This window comes from Ornithodoros turicata, chromosome 3, assembly GCF_037126465.1.
Source record: "Ornithodoros turicata isolate Travis chromosome 3, ASM3712646v1, whole genome shotgun sequence".
Classification (NCBI taxonomy): domain Eukaryota; kingdom Metazoa; phylum Arthropoda; class Arachnida; order Ixodida; family Argasidae; genus Ornithodoros; species Ornithodoros turicata.
In genome coordinates, this window is record NC_088203.1 from 10,408,764 (window position 1) to 10,423,392 (window position 14,629).

At 48.1% G+C, this 14,629-nt stretch overlaps 2 protein-coding genes across 3 annotated transcripts in view; both read right to left on the bottom strand.

The window, feature by feature from the left end:
- The window catches only part of LOC135388037 (uncharacterized), a 34,948-nt gene extending 29,011 nt beyond the window's left edge, over positions 1 to 5,937 (bottom strand). The window contains exon 1 of the mRNA XM_064617320.1: positions 5,752 to 5,937. Within this exon, the coding sequence (XP_064473390.1) occupies positions 5,752 to 5,758 (7 nt within the window). The 5' untranslated portion in view covers positions 5,759 to 5,937. The remainder of the gene's footprint in view (positions 1 to 5,751) is intronic.
- A 1,183-nt stretch (positions 5,938 to 7,120) lies between these two features.
- On the bottom strand, positions 7,121 to 12,816 carry LOC135389888 (zinc finger protein 879-like). Of its 2 annotated transcripts, none has more exons than XM_064619929.1 (4): positions 10,258 to 12,816; positions 8,848 to 9,035; positions 8,604 to 8,756; positions 7,121 to 8,143 (listed from the first exon to the last, which is right to left on the bottom strand). In XM_064619929.1, the coding sequence occupies exons 2-4, from the start codon at positions 8,989 to 8,991 to the stop codon at positions 7,238 to 7,240; spliced, it is 1,203 nt and encodes a 400-aa protein (XP_064475999.1). In that variant the 5' UTR covers positions 8,992 to 9,035; positions 10,258 to 12,816; the 3' UTR covers positions 7,121 to 7,237. The 2 variants fall into 2 exon arrangements, with proteins under 2 accessions (XP_064475999.1, XP_064475998.1); XM_064619928.1 differs by lacking the exon at positions 10,258 to 12,816 and adding an exon at positions 9,846 to 10,219.
- Between the last annotated feature and the right edge of the window lie 1,813 nt (positions 12,817 to 14,629).

Here is a 14,629-nt window from a genome sequence, read left to right on the forward strand (position 1 = left end):
ACTACTGAAATGTCTCTGCCACTACATCTACCCCCCTCCCCTCCTTCCTGAGTTACAAGTTCCGTTAAGGTTTATGCAATGTACCGTTGTCGCTATTCTATGGCTCGGAGATTGAATCACGGGAACTTGGATGTTGCGCAGGGCTCAATGCCGTAACACGTATACCTGTCCCGGAGAAACCCAGACCTGTTCTCCTGCTGCTTGAAGTGACAGCCGATCTCTAGCCCCATGACACCCGAGCCTGTTGTCTAATCTTTCCTTGCCACCGCCTGCCAGTGTGGGCGAAGCTCGCTTCTCTGTCTTTAGTACAAGCGTTCGTAATTGAATCCCCATAAGGAGTTCGGCCAGGCTGAAACCACTTACACGTGCTGTGTTCCCATAGCTGAGGGGGACAGATATGGATCCTTCGCATTGCGGAGGAAGTCTTTTACCGTACGGATCGTCGTCTCGGCCTCCCCAATCTTGATGAAAAGGGCGGACCACTGACAGACCTCACTTGCTGCTGAATACGTCGACGAGCCGTGAGCCGTTCCAACGTTTTCGAGAATAATCCACCACCCCCAATCAGGTGGAATAGGTTCAGGCCTAGAACTTGCTATCGGTGTCCCGGGAGGCCGGTGGAGACGTGGTTGGGCTGAGTTAACTCGAGTACATGCATACTTTTCACAACTAGCAACGAGAGAAGTAATTTCGGCTATCAAACCTGGCCACCACACCGATTCACGGGCAAGAGCCTTAGTACGATTAGTGCACTGCAAGCATAAAAAGTGCTGGCGAACGAGAGGAGGGGTTTACGAAACTGTCTTTTAGGTGTAGACCACTGCTTTCCATTACAGACAGAGACAGGCATATCTTTCACGGACAGGTACTTCGCCACGTGAAGCGGTACACTTTGCTTTGGCCAGCCTTGCTTCTTCGGCCTGCTTCGACCAGCATTGCTGACAAGTGTGCAGCCGTCTTCAACACCACTGTTTTCTCCTTACGTCCCGGAGATTCACGGGCAATAGTTCCCAAGTAATGAGCGTCATTACATCAGTATCAAGTCATCACTTCAGTAGCAAAACGTTCAGCAGCGTCCAGTTAATTATCCCCGAGAGGGTTGAGAGGCAATGTATCAGCCGCACCGAACAACTTAGCATACATCTGGAACATAGCATCCGGAACTGATAGCGCATTGTCTTTAGTCTGACCCGTTGCACCCTAAGAGGTAGAACATCTAGTTTCATCTAGCTAAACAGCGGCACAAGAGGAAGATGGTCAGTTTCGCATCCTGAAGAAAGTGCATCATGAAACCCGCTGGATTGCCCGTGTTTTAGCAAAGGCATCTCTCTCCGTCTGTCTGTATCTTTGTTTCGTTGTAGCCATCTACATTGATGAAACGGCTACCTGCCAGCGTTCGCCTGACTGTTGTGTCTGGAGGAGAACCGCACAGAGGCCAAAAGGAGATGGCATCAGAATAAACGCTCGTGGCATATAGGGCGTGTGGTACTTGGCCAAGCAATGGTCCGACGTTAGGAGTGTGGACGCTGCCTCCTGTTCATACTGCCAAGTCCAACTAGTTTTCACATTTTGAAGGGCTCGAGTCGATGCAGGAATATCCGAAACACGAGGTAGAGACAGCGCAAGATGATCTACTGTCCCTCATCTGACGATCACCAGTCCCGCACACCAGGGAGTTGGTTTATCGATACGACGAACGACACTCGCTCTCCAAATTATCAACGACCTCTTGGAAATAAGATAGGAATCCGACGACGTGCACTGAGTGAGAGTCGGCACGGCATCTTGCTTGAGGCGAACAGTATAGTCATCGCGTATAGTGGTACCCGGACAACGAAACAACGCAGTGTGAAGTGTTGCCTTAGGACTACTGTTCAAACTACCGAGGAACTTGACAGCTTCCAGGGCTTGGATAGCATGAAGACCCGGGATAGGCACTGACGGGGACTCGATGACATGCAACCGTTAAGAGCTTGGTTTCCTTTGCCTCTGCAGATGTACCAACTACGAGCCCTATACACGCAAAGGTTAGCCTCCAGTTCCAGAAACCTCAGCTCCTGAATCCAGTTCAACCTGGGCTGTGTAGTTGTCGTCAACTGTCGCTTAGCATGTGTCAGCGGAGCATGGGATAATTCTCGAAATTCTTGGAACCGCAAACTTCAGCCAAATGTCCCTTCTCCCGCAGGAACCAGACAGATTTCCGATGGGCAGTCTGAGCACTCTTTCTGCGCGCGGCCGCTGAAGTAGCAAGTCGAGAAGGATCGTGGTCGCGCTGAGACCTCATCCCATTGCATGGGCTGCTTTGGCGTGATGACGCCATTGGGAAGGATGCTTCTAAACTGTTTGGTGGCTAAACCAAATTGGGGGCGCTGTCGAACACTATGACGGCATTTGTTTACAAACAGGTACAGGTCTATTACAGAACGCGTTGTGCACTATTTGTTGAACTTGCTCCGTCCTCAACACTATAAGTGCCACCACTTGTGTTTTCTGCATTTTGAATTGTGTTTGTGTTTGTTTTTGTTTGTTTTTTTCAGAGCCACTAGCCAAGAGTATGTCCCTCCGCAACGTTTTGTACATCTTTTCCGGTTGCCATGACTAAGAAATGAGTGGTTTCTTTATAAATCTGTTGTTTACGCCATTTCCTTTGAAGCTGATTCGAGGGGTGTTTATCGGTATTTATATGGGTTTATCAAAAAACCGGATTCTTTCACCGGCTATATTCCGCACCGAAAATAAATGCAGAATGCGGGCATCCACTTCTACACGAAGGTCTTGCTGGCTGGACCGTGTTTTCTTGACGGGCCTGTGATACGGTAACACGGGCGAGGGATTGGATGGGTGTGGCTAGAAGAGTTTGAAGAGTACAAAGTCGAAATAGAAGGCTAGGGAGTCACTGTTTGGGAATAGACCTCTACCCGAGAAACGTCATCATGACGTTGGTAGACAGCCTGAAACCGAAACAAATCGGAAGGGAACGGGCACTTGTTCGCTGCCTCATATTGAAAGACAAGTAGGACCGAAGGTCCCGTCCCTTTCAGGGACCATCGTGACCGTGTCTTTCGGGCGTGACCTTGTTCGCCCCTACACTCTTAAAAATGAACTTCACCGCATAGCACGCTCCTATCCAACCACCATCTCGAATGATATCGTTATCTGCCCTGATTTGTTGAAAACGGGAGGCGTACGCCTTTTTGTGACACTTATGCTGTTCATAATTGTCACAAAAAAGGCGTACGCCTCCAGTTTTCAACAAACCAGGGAAGATAACGATATCATTCGAGATGGTGGTTGGATAGAGCGTGCTATGCGGTGAAGTTCATTTTTAAGAGTGTAGCTACGAGCATATACTCTTAAAAATGAACTTCACCGCATAGCACGCTCCTAGCCAACCATAATCTCGAATGATATCGTTATCTGCCCTGATTTGTTGAAAACGGTAGGCGTACGCCTTTTCTGTGACAATTATGAACCGCATAAGTGTCACAAAAAAGGCGCACGCCTCCCGTTTTCAACAAATCAGGGCACATGGCGATATCATTCGAGATAGCGGTTGGCTAGGAGCGTGCTATGCGGTGAAGTTCATTTTTAAGAGTGTAGTTGAACTCTACCAAATTGGTAGCGCTATCGAACACTATGACGTCACTTGTTTACAAACAAGGAGAGGTCTATTCGGAACATTTCTTGGCGATAACCGATCTCACAACCAGGTCATCCCTCTACAAACACTGGAGCACAAGGGAACATGGGCACCGTCCGAACAAAATACTGAATTTTAGTGCATCGTGCGCTATCGCCTGAGCGTACAGAAAGAATAGCGTGGTGGTCCTGCGCACTATGCAAAGCTTTCTATATGGTTTGCGCGTGCGCAGAGCCACCAACACTATCCCTTATGTACGCAAAGTTGTATCTTTAATGCGAAGCTCGACCTACGGTGCACAGTTCCAACGGGGATTTCCCTTTCATTTTCAAAGCATGGCAGCTGGCACAGTACTGCATATCCGGACTTTTGGGTATATGGGTATATGAAAATTGCGACAAAAAGGCGTACGCCCCCCTCTCTCTTCCAATCAGAAGCGATAACCCTATCATTCGCGGCACTGTTTGGAGCACAGCGTCCTATGCGGTGAAGTTCTCGGAGTGTAGGTGATGTTGGCCGATGCAGGCTACAAACAAGCTATGCAAACATCCTGGCGTCGGCACCTTTTTTTTTTTTTCTTTTTTGAATCGTTTCATGTAGCTGATTTCGCTCTTCAATCTACTTTTGAAATAGTGAAAACGCTTATTTTTTATTTTTCGACGTATTTAGGTTGTGTGAAACTCCTGCTTTCACTCTGCGTAGTTTTGGAGACAACATACGACCATTAATGTAGTTAAGACTCCTTTAAGGTTGATTTGAAATCCCGGTCAAACAAAACGGTGTAAACGTGCGGTCGTCGTCCATTGGGCCCCTGGAGTCCTGGACTATGAATGATGGGGACGACAAGACATCGAATGAGACTAGAAAATAGATCAAAAGAGTATATAGCGCTGATGTCCATGCGGGTTACAACTGTTGCAACTGAACTGTTCAAGAGCTACAGTTAAGTTTTTGAAACATGCTCGTGCTTGTAGTCTCAAATTTGTGACCAATCGGAGCACATGTTCCCAGTGCATTTCGTCTGCGTTGCGTCCAGGAGAGCTGTATGAATCTTTGAAATCCACGAAAAAACAGACCTAATTGATTATCTGTGTCGTTCGTCTACACAGTAGTACTGAAAACCCTGGAAGTCGGTGGGAAGGCGTGTTAGCTTAGCCCAATTGGTAGAGCCCTGGACCGGTAATCCAGAAGATGTGGGTTCGACCCATACAGCTGGCTAACCTTTTCAATGACTTTCCATCTTTCAACTCGCGTAGGTTCGTCAGTTTTTCTAGACCGCTCTTCGACTTACAGCAGACGACGTTATGTGTACCTCCGTGTTGGCGTCTGATTGGGAGCTACAAATGACTTAGCAATGGACAGAGGCATCTGGATGGCGTATGAAGCTATGGCGTATGGATATCCGAATGTCTCAACGCTACGCCCATTATGAAGTGGAAGTTTTGAACAAGAACTTCTCCAGAGAATTACGGAGCGTAGAATAACAATATTACAATGAAAAACTGGCTAGGAAGCAAGCGAGCTGGTGAAGATGATGCGTAATGTAAAACCCCGAGACTAGGGAACACGATGGGACAGACACCACACGATGAGACTTCGTGTCGTGTCTGTCCCTTCGTGTTCCCTAGTCTTGGGGTTTTACATTATGCAACAATATTACGCCTATTCCGCTCGTAACATGGTATAGCAGATAAGAGTTCTCACCACTGCGAAAGCTGGAGTATGAATGAGACCAACAATGTTTCACATCTCGTATCGCGTAACACTAACAATGTTTCTTGCTCCAGTAATGTGCTGCTTTTAAATTCGAACGAGCACTCATTGCGCTGCAAATTGTCCGCAAACCGCTCCGAATGTTAACGGATGCACATTGTCGTCAGAATGAGCAGTAACGGTATCGGTGTCCCACTCAGGGGAACGAACCTAAACATGATCATCTAAAATTAATTCGTAACTGCCCCAAATGAATAATCTAATAGCAACCGCTGCTCGTTTTCGTCTCCCTTCAACCTTCCCTGAATTGTACAGGGTGTCGTAACCACTGCACCAAACGTATAGCGTATACAGGAAATACGCGTGTTGTTAGTTCTACTGCTGAATAGGATGCTTACCATACATTACGATGATGTATGGTGTTGAAAGCCTTGTAGGATTTCTGACGAAACAAGAAGACAGAACAGGTTAGCTGAGCTGAGGAAGTGTTCAAATCGGCCTGGAGGCTCAAAGTGACTTGGAACAGCAAGGTCTCGAGATGTCGTCTTCTTCACGCTGCACATCCACGAACCGCGTGACGCTGCAGCGACCAATCACTTCTTCTCACAACTATACAACGTAAAACTGTTATTAAGAAACCTATAGTAGATGGCCGTACTCCCTCTTGCCCAGAAGTCCGACGCCTGTACTATAGGTCAGTTCGCGCGTAACACCATAGGGCTGTTGGTGCCCGAAACCCCTTAATGTCCGGTTGCCTTCTGGCCTAGGTGCCAGGTAGATAGATATCCCGCAGCACTTTTGTGGATCAAGTTGGAAAACACCGGTCTTAAATCCTCTTCCAGCGAAAAAGTAAATGAAAATGTGATGGTCCATCGTTAGGTTTTTCTTCCTTTGACAGCCTCTATAGTTTGCGGCGTCTGCGATCAAAATTGCTATTTCGTTTCGATAACACGCGACCAGTTGAATATTCCAACTGAATATAAGTAAATGAGTACGTGTATTTAGATTATTATCTTGTATCCTGAGTGAAATAACAGATGCATTTTCGCAGACGTACTTTTATCTGTGACTCTCTTATACTTTACTCTTTTTCTCCGTATAAAAAACGAAAAAAAAAAACGAAAACACGACCGACAACGGTCCTCAACAGGGCCATTTCCGTTGTGGCTGAAGAAGAAGAAGGTAGTGCAATTTGCTTAGCCGACTTGAACTGAGTGCTTTGCAGTACTTGGCAACCAACTATATACAATGTGGAGCACGTGCTAGTGCCACAATGATTTTTGAGAAGAACCCGAGAAGAAATTTGGAAGGAGTTGTCTTAACGGCCGTACACCCGTATAGCTTTGAGTACATATATAGCTCCTGTTCCTCCACAGATTTTTTTAAACTTAAATTTGTCGTATCGCGTAGGCACCGAGAAAATGCCATGCGGATACAGTATCTTGCAAACTGTGGACTACTTTTTCAAATTGAAGTACAAAGTGAGGAATACCGTTTCAAGCGCACCCGTCGAAGTTGACGGCACACCTTCTCGTGTCACGTTTCCACGCTCCTGCTTTTTGCACGGGCCTTACCTGGCCGAATAAACCTTCAGTCCTGACGCACCTGACGCAATACGTCGTCACACTGTGCAGACAAACGTACCTTACCTGTAACATCACGGTACCATTATTTTTGATCCAGCAGTCGTGGTGCGCACGTCTTTACCTTAGCCGCTACAACATCTCAAAACGTACCTCAATACTACAGCTCAATCTCATGCCTTGGTGACGCGTCACAATTTCATGTATTTCCATATATTACATTTCTCTGAAAACACTAAATAGTTAAAAACAGATAAATCAAAACCCTAGAATCACGCACTTCTTCCTGTGAAAGGAACGTTCACTTGTGCTTGGCTCGCACGTGGTTGGCCAGATTATGCTTCCACTTAAACGCTTCTCCGCAGAGCTCGCACTTAAAGGGCCGTTCCTCGCTGTGCGTCTTCATGTGGTCGCCGACCTTATGCTTCCACCTGAACGCCTTCCCGCACACTTCACACTTGAACAGTTTTTCCTCCACGTGCACGTGCATGTGTTGATGCAGCTGTGAGAGACCGTGAAAGGATTTCTCGCACACCGGGCATTCCCGATCTTTCTTGCGGACGTGCATTCTCTCCATATGGAGGACGTATCCCCTGAGGCTGAAGAAGTGCCTCCCGCAGACGCAACAGGTATTCGTAGGCTCGCCGGTGTGACGCCGCATGTGCGTCTCTAAGTTTCGGAGATCCATGTTCGCACCACACACCTGACAGTCTCTGTGTTCGCGCACGCGTTTTATGCCCAAATGTATGGAAGCAATATGCTTTTTCAGGAGCCCTGCCATACTGTATCCTTTGCCGCACACCTTACAAACGTGCGGTTTCTCGCCCGTGTGGCGAAAGTAATGGTACCTGATTCCCTCCTTTCCGAACATCTGGAAGCACACCTCGCAACGTTCTTTCTCGACGATTCCATCGTGTCTCAGCCTATGCGCGTGCAGAAGGTTTCTGTACAGGGTGGTGAAGTCGCACAGTTCACATCGAAAAATCCGGGCCAGCGACGTGTGAGCTCGCGTGAAGTGGGTGATGAAGCGGTGAGATGCCTTAAAGCTGGCCGGACACTTTGGGCAGATGAACTGGTGCACAGTGGTGTGGGACGCGAAATGGTAGCGAAGGGAACGTTTGTCTGTCTTGACGACGCCGCAGATCATGCACTGCATTTTCCCGTCAGCAGTGCGGCAGTTCCTGAAGAAGGCTGGGTCGGTTGGCCCCTGCGTGGACATTACAGGTCTTTGGCATGGCCCTTGAGAGTGTACAGCTCACATCAGAGTTAACTCGAACAACATTCCGGCCTGCATTCCCTTGTGGCGCTTAACTCAAGTAACGGCAGAGTGTGAAACAGACGTGACCGCTGTTGTGAAGGCGTTGTTTTCTGCTATACGCGCCGCCAGGGTGGCTCTCTTCCCGCTTCGACTTGAAGCTGTTCAAGCTAACATTGGTGCGAGCCGTACACTTGATTGACATGGTTGGGACATGCATTTTGTCTATGAACTGTGCTATAATGTAGACATCCTCATCTCCATCATCATCTCTGACTTACCTACAAATGGCACTGGGGCAGCGCCCAGCCTGCTGGCCGGCATCAGCCCCATCTCATCATCGTATCTCTATGTGTGTGTGTAGACATTAGTTTATTACTAGACTAATAATTATAAGAAAGCATGCACGTACGGGATCATGTGACGCCATATGCTTTCGGAGTGCCCGCCAGTGTTGGAATGTTTGTCCACACACGACGCATTCGCTAGGAAAGCCCCGCAATTCAGTGTCTACAGAGTCTTCAGTGCTGTATTCAGTGCAGGTAACGCCTCTCTTGCTTGTGTGCTGCAATGCGTACATAGTGTTCAATGTCAGTAACAGCAAAGTAACCGCATTTTACCAGTATTCCGCGTCAACAGCGAGGAAATGAACTTACCGCTTCATTATGGGAGGTCACATCGTGGACTAACAGCTGACCGACATCTGGTAAGCAGGAATCGTAGGTCGAGCATCTGTGAGGATTTTCAGCCTGCAGCCCATCGCGACTGCATGTGTGTCCACCTTCAGTGTTCGATGTCATGATAGTCTTGTGTGCCGGATGCTGAGCAGGTTCAATGTTGACAGCTGAAAGAACAGATTGGAACAGAGTGAAAACATAGAATCTGGACACAGTAAGAGCCTCATGTCAGCATTCCCGCTCCTGCTAACGCCGCTGCCCATGCCATTAATTAGACCAGAGATGTCGACTGATGGCAAGACTATGTAAAACCACATAGTTGTGTTGTGTGAGCACTCGATTCTCGAACCCTCAGTTTATGATCGTCCACGAAACTTACCGCTCATGAATCGAGGGTTGATAGAGTGTGCCAAAGGGCAATAAATTTCACACAGCGGAACATCGTGAACATCGTATAGTTTTTTAGATGACCACAAAAAACGGACGGCTCGTTCACATCTGGTTTCGGTTTCAGTTTCAGGAATTGACGTAACCATGAGCCTACCGACGGTCTCCACAAGCCCTTGCTTCCAAAGTAACGTAACACCGTCCTAGAACACTGACCCGAGATAACACTAAAATGAATGTGGGGCAGTTGGAAGGTTGCAGTCCCTTGTCCTCTTACTCCATGAGGTTCTATGAAAATTATTACCATCGAGGTTGTGCAAGGATGTTCATTTTGTGATTTGCAAACGCAACGAAGCAGGCAGGCCGATGGCAGCTGAACAAAGTTATGGTGAAAGAACGAGAACCTACGCGCGATGCAAAGTCCGCCAAAGTATGGTCTATTGATATAATAGGAAAAGAGATAGCTCCAGGTAGACTGGGTGTAGCTCGAGTAAGATGAGACTGCGCTCCGGCGAGACGCGGGAAACGAAATGACTCGGTGTGAGCACATACACTGGGAATGTAAGCACGTACAATAAAGTGGAGAGTACCTCACGAAGATGTCGCTTGTGCTCTTCGGGGATAAACTCCCAACAATATAATACACTCCCGCACGCAATTTTTCCTGCAGACGTCTCAACGTACACCCCGTAGAAGCGATGTTCGTGTGCTAATCTGACACGGAAAATTTCATCGGTAGCAAACGTGCCGAAACCAACACGTCGCGAGATGAAAGGGAAAAAAACAAAATAGCCTCGTGAATGCTGTCTTTTGTCTGACGTTTCGGCTCAGATAAGACATGGGAGACAGCTGATAACATCGAAGGCATCTACAGATGTAAGATATAAGGCACGGGAAAATGCAGAACAGAGGCAACCGCGAGCATGGGAAATATGAAGAACACGCGATATGGAGAGCTTTCCATATATCGGGACATTTTACACACTGAAGAAAGGAACTTACCCTGGGGAAAGCTTCATCCGCGATCTTCTGTGGGCGGCAACTGCACAGAATGAGCCCCACGAAGGGATAGAACACGTTCCCGTTTCCGCTTAGAAACCTGTATGCTACCACCGGCGTCTCACGGCTCTCGTCTTTCATCCCTCTCTTTTTTTACAACTCTTTCCACGTGTGTTTACGGAGGGAGAATTAGAGTCCTTCGTTGGCCTAGGTGAAAACGGCTGGGTATTGGTAGATATTACGAAGATTGAGACTCTGAGCCCTGGATGTACCTCGAAAGAAACTGCCCGAGATCCCCGTTGTGAAATATCGACTGATGGAAATAAGTTTGAAAATAAAATGGCCAAATATTCACGGTCGCGCTCGGGAAAATGAAAGCACGCCGACGTGGCAGAGTGAGCTGACTAACAAATAATAGCACAATAAGGAACCTACAAGCAGCCGCCGGGGGGCGGGGTAATGTGTGTGTGTGAGGGGGGGGAGAGTGAAGTGCGGTCAGCCTGTTCTGTAGTGGCGGCTCGGTGCACCAGGGGGAGGAAGAAGAGGGGAGGGCGAAAGAGGGTGGGAAGAGATGATGATGGCACAGGAGGTGGGGAGCCTATTGTTCTGGGATGGGATTACCCACCACATAAAACATCCCATCATCCCTCAGTGGTCTTCACTGGGATGCTCCCTGTACCACGGTAACCACCAGTGAAAAGCACGCACGAGAGCAACGTGATGTGACAATAACAAAATGGGGATGTGAGTTACAATAAAGTCAAACTGTCTACCCCAGTATGCTTACACACAGAAAGTATAAACAGGTGAGCGGGTTAAATTGACGGAGTTCAACACGTTGTTCAAAGGTTTCAATCAAGTCAGTGCGAAATGTCGGAATCGCTGGGGGCACAGTGAGCACACACAGCACACATTTGTAGAGGCATTTCGAGTTTGCGAAAGAAACTCAACAATCATACTATAGAAAACATTTGTAGAGGACGATGGTCTTCCTCTACATGAGTCCCAACCGACGGTGATGGTATGCCACGGAGAGGCAATGACGGTGGCCTATCTCCATGGCCGCGCCGGTGGAACTGAAGCGGGTGCTCCAGGCGCGTGTCCATCCTCGTCGTTGTCCACCGGCCGCTACATCACTCCCCCCCTCAGACGCGGAGCGGCGATAAAGCAGATGATTTCGACGACTTCACTGGAGGAGGGCAGGGAGGGCGACCGTGGTTGACGTGCATGCTTGAACAGGTGCATGGCTTGGCACACGTTGGCGACATGTCACAGATGGTGGGGAGGGGAACAACGATCCGTCACGTAGAGACGAGCGAGAGAGAGTGAGGCGCTCGTTGTCGTGGTCCTGGGGTGCCGCGACGGGCACGGGAGCCGAAGCTCGAGAGTCCCAGGTGAAGTGAGTGAGGCGAGGCTATGCGAGCCGTGGTGAGATGCCGAGACGGGCTGAAGCGTGCCGTGGCGTCGGCTGCCGCGACTGCCGCGACCGGCAGGTGAGCGCAAGGCTCGAGTGTCGCGGCCGGCAGTGAGAAGCGTTGGGTGCGGTGAAGAGTACCGAGATGCGGCAGGAGTGAAGGCGGCTCAATCTGTGAAGCGCGTGTGTGCCGGAGGTAGTGCTGCTCGATGGTGTCTTCCCAAATTTGGGATGGTGAAGGGCCGAATTGCTCCGGACGTGATGTTCTTCGTCCGGGTCACCAAATGTAGAGGACGATGGTCTTCCTCTACATGAGTCCCGACCGACGGTGATGGTATGCCACGGAGAGGCGGTGACGGTGGCCTATCTCCATGGCCGCGCCGGTGGAACTGAAGCGGGTGCTCCAGGCGCGTGTCCAGCCTCGTCGTTGTCCACCGGCCGCTACACATTCAGCGAGTCAGAGAATGTCCATCAGCCCGGTTGTATGTAGAAAACCTCCAAGTGCCCTGAGCGCCTTGTCGGACGACAGAGTGCCTATAGTCTCGCGATGTCGAAGGCATTAGGGTCCACAACGGAAGTCAACATCCTTGAATACTTGTCCTATCGAACCATGGTGTGCAACCACGTCTATATAGCAACATAGGAGGGCCAGTGACAGTGAGGGATGCTACTATAGGTTACGAGAGCATGCAGCAACCTGCGCTGGCCCTCCTATCGGTCATCTGGCTCTTCATGTTGCTAGGTTTGGTTGCACATCATGGTTCGATAGGACAAGTATTCAAGGACGTTGCAGAAAAAAAGAACGAAAGAGAAACTTTGGGAGTGTATCACATTGTAAAGAGTGGGCAAGGGATAAATCCGTCAATTCTGCTTCGGTTACTCACACGCGGGAAGAGATTAAATATTTGGACCTTACTATGTGGTAACCAAATAAGTCACGGGTCTTGTTTGAGAAGTCCATCGTGCTAACGACAGGGAGCTCGTGTTTAGACAGGTTGTGATTGCGTGACTGGGCTAGGTATTTATCAGTCTTTGTTAATATTACACTGGTTGGAAGTCAGCGGTTGTGTTGTTTGTCACTCTTTGTGACGTGTTCTCGTGCTGTATCATACACTGCATCCATGCACTATCGTGAGTCGTCTATGGAGCACTGTCAGCTCTGTTCCAGCCGAACGACAGGATAATAAGCACAAGCAAAACGTTCATATCTGATTTTCTGTACGGCACACTTAAAAACATGGCTGCTATGCCAGGTGCAACGTCTGGATCTCAGAAGAGGATTATGAGGGAAATGAGGAGCATGCGGATTATGAGCAGTGTTGCGCCCGTTACCGAAATATCGTATCGCGATATCGATACTCGTTATTTGCGTAAAAGTATTCTTCTGGTATTCTTCTAGTAGAAAGTAGTCTTCAAGAAGTAGTCGAACTTCTTCCAAGTAAGATACAAGTAAGATATTTACATGAGGTCATATGTTGCTTATGAGAGCTGAAGAGTAACACAAAAAGCAAAGGAAGAAATAAACAAAAATACACTGCACTGTACAAGGACAGCGTGCAAGTGTAATTATCGGGGATATCTTCGCACCTTATTTCGGCTGGTTTACTGGTCCTGTGCAGCCATGAGCCATCACATTAATCAACCACTTGCTTCCATGCGTCATGTACACCAGTATTACTCCTGGATCTGCATGCTGGTTTCAGGAGCAGAGTTACTGCTTGAATCAATGCACATCTCCACACATTTCACAGATGCTGTAATTTTACACATAACATTGAATAGACCATAATTTTATTGAATACACAGAGATCATAAAACTACCTGACTGCCCCCCCCCCCCAATAATCGCTCGCAACAGGTAGACAAGTACACTGCAAGATGGACAGAATACAGGTTCAGTTGAAGTGTTCTGTGTAAGTCTTGCGTGCAGAACGAGGTCATTCCGTACAAACCCGTGAAAGGGGTTGCAACACATCCCACATGAACATAAAAGCTTTTTTGTACCAATGTGTGTTTTACAAACCAAGGTAGGAATAGTGTGTAGAAAATGGGCACCTTGAATAGCAAAACTCAAGCAGCTCTGATGTCACATACCTTAGGCCTATCAGTGGAATTGGCTGTATTGGCATCTCTTCGAGAGCTTTTATGCATGAGAGCTTGATCAGCATAATGGAGCGCAATGTATGATGCACCCATGGTGCAACAAACCACATCTATGAAAGCGTCCCAACACCTTTAATTTTTCCCTGACACTTCATGTAGTAAACATGGCTAAGGATCCTGGAGCACCATTTACTGTGTACACGGAAACACTTCTGTTTGTTTCCCCATCCCGTACGCTTCTACAGGAGCCACCGATTGCCACCGATTAATGGGGAATGAAATGCCAAAAACTAATCCTATAGGTATGAGACTGCTTGTACACGTTCACTCTAGCCCTCCTGTTGTCCACTTGCATGTAATGCCTTGCAGAGTTGTCAGTGTTGTAGACTCATTCACTGTAACCATTGCGGTAAGCCCCTTGTGTAATCTTTTCCTTCTGTTCGGGGGCTCATGAACAACCACCGTCCACAGAGATCGAGCCGAGTGCCAGCAAGCTCCTGGACATACCTTGACATGAAAATTAGCAGCAGCTCCGTAGAGCCCCATTAAATGAGCAGTACTATAGAACAGCGAAAAGCAAGTCAACCACCGTTTACAAGCACTTTGTAATTGTGCTATTCGATTGGCTATACAGGGTGTTTCAGTTCAATCCCCGGGCTAAATAATTCGCGAACCGGTGCACCAATCGAATAACTTTCTTTTTTACAAGTATCTGTCCAATACCGCCTACAAGATGCGCACCGCGTGAATGAGCGGGAGGCGCTCATTATTTAAATAAAAATGCAAATGAGTTTCGTAAAAAAGCGTAACTTCTAAAGCAGGGCGCTGTCGGTATTAAAATGGGTACTACCCCTTTTG

Excerpts from the sequence above, each read along its gene's own strand:
- LOC135389888 (XM_064619929.1), bottom strand. The coding sequence starts at position 8,991 with ATGACATCGAACACTGAAGGTGGACACACATGCAGTCGCGATGGGCTG. Across the intron at positions 8,757-8,847 it reads TGACCTCCCATAATGAAGCG|CACACAAGCAAGAGAGGCGT; the intron begins GTAAGTTCATTT and ends TACGCATTGCAG. Across the intron at positions 8,144-8,603 it reads ATATGGCGTCACATGATCCC|GGGCCAACCGACCCAGCCTT; the intron begins GTACGTGCATGC and ends ATGTCCACGCAG.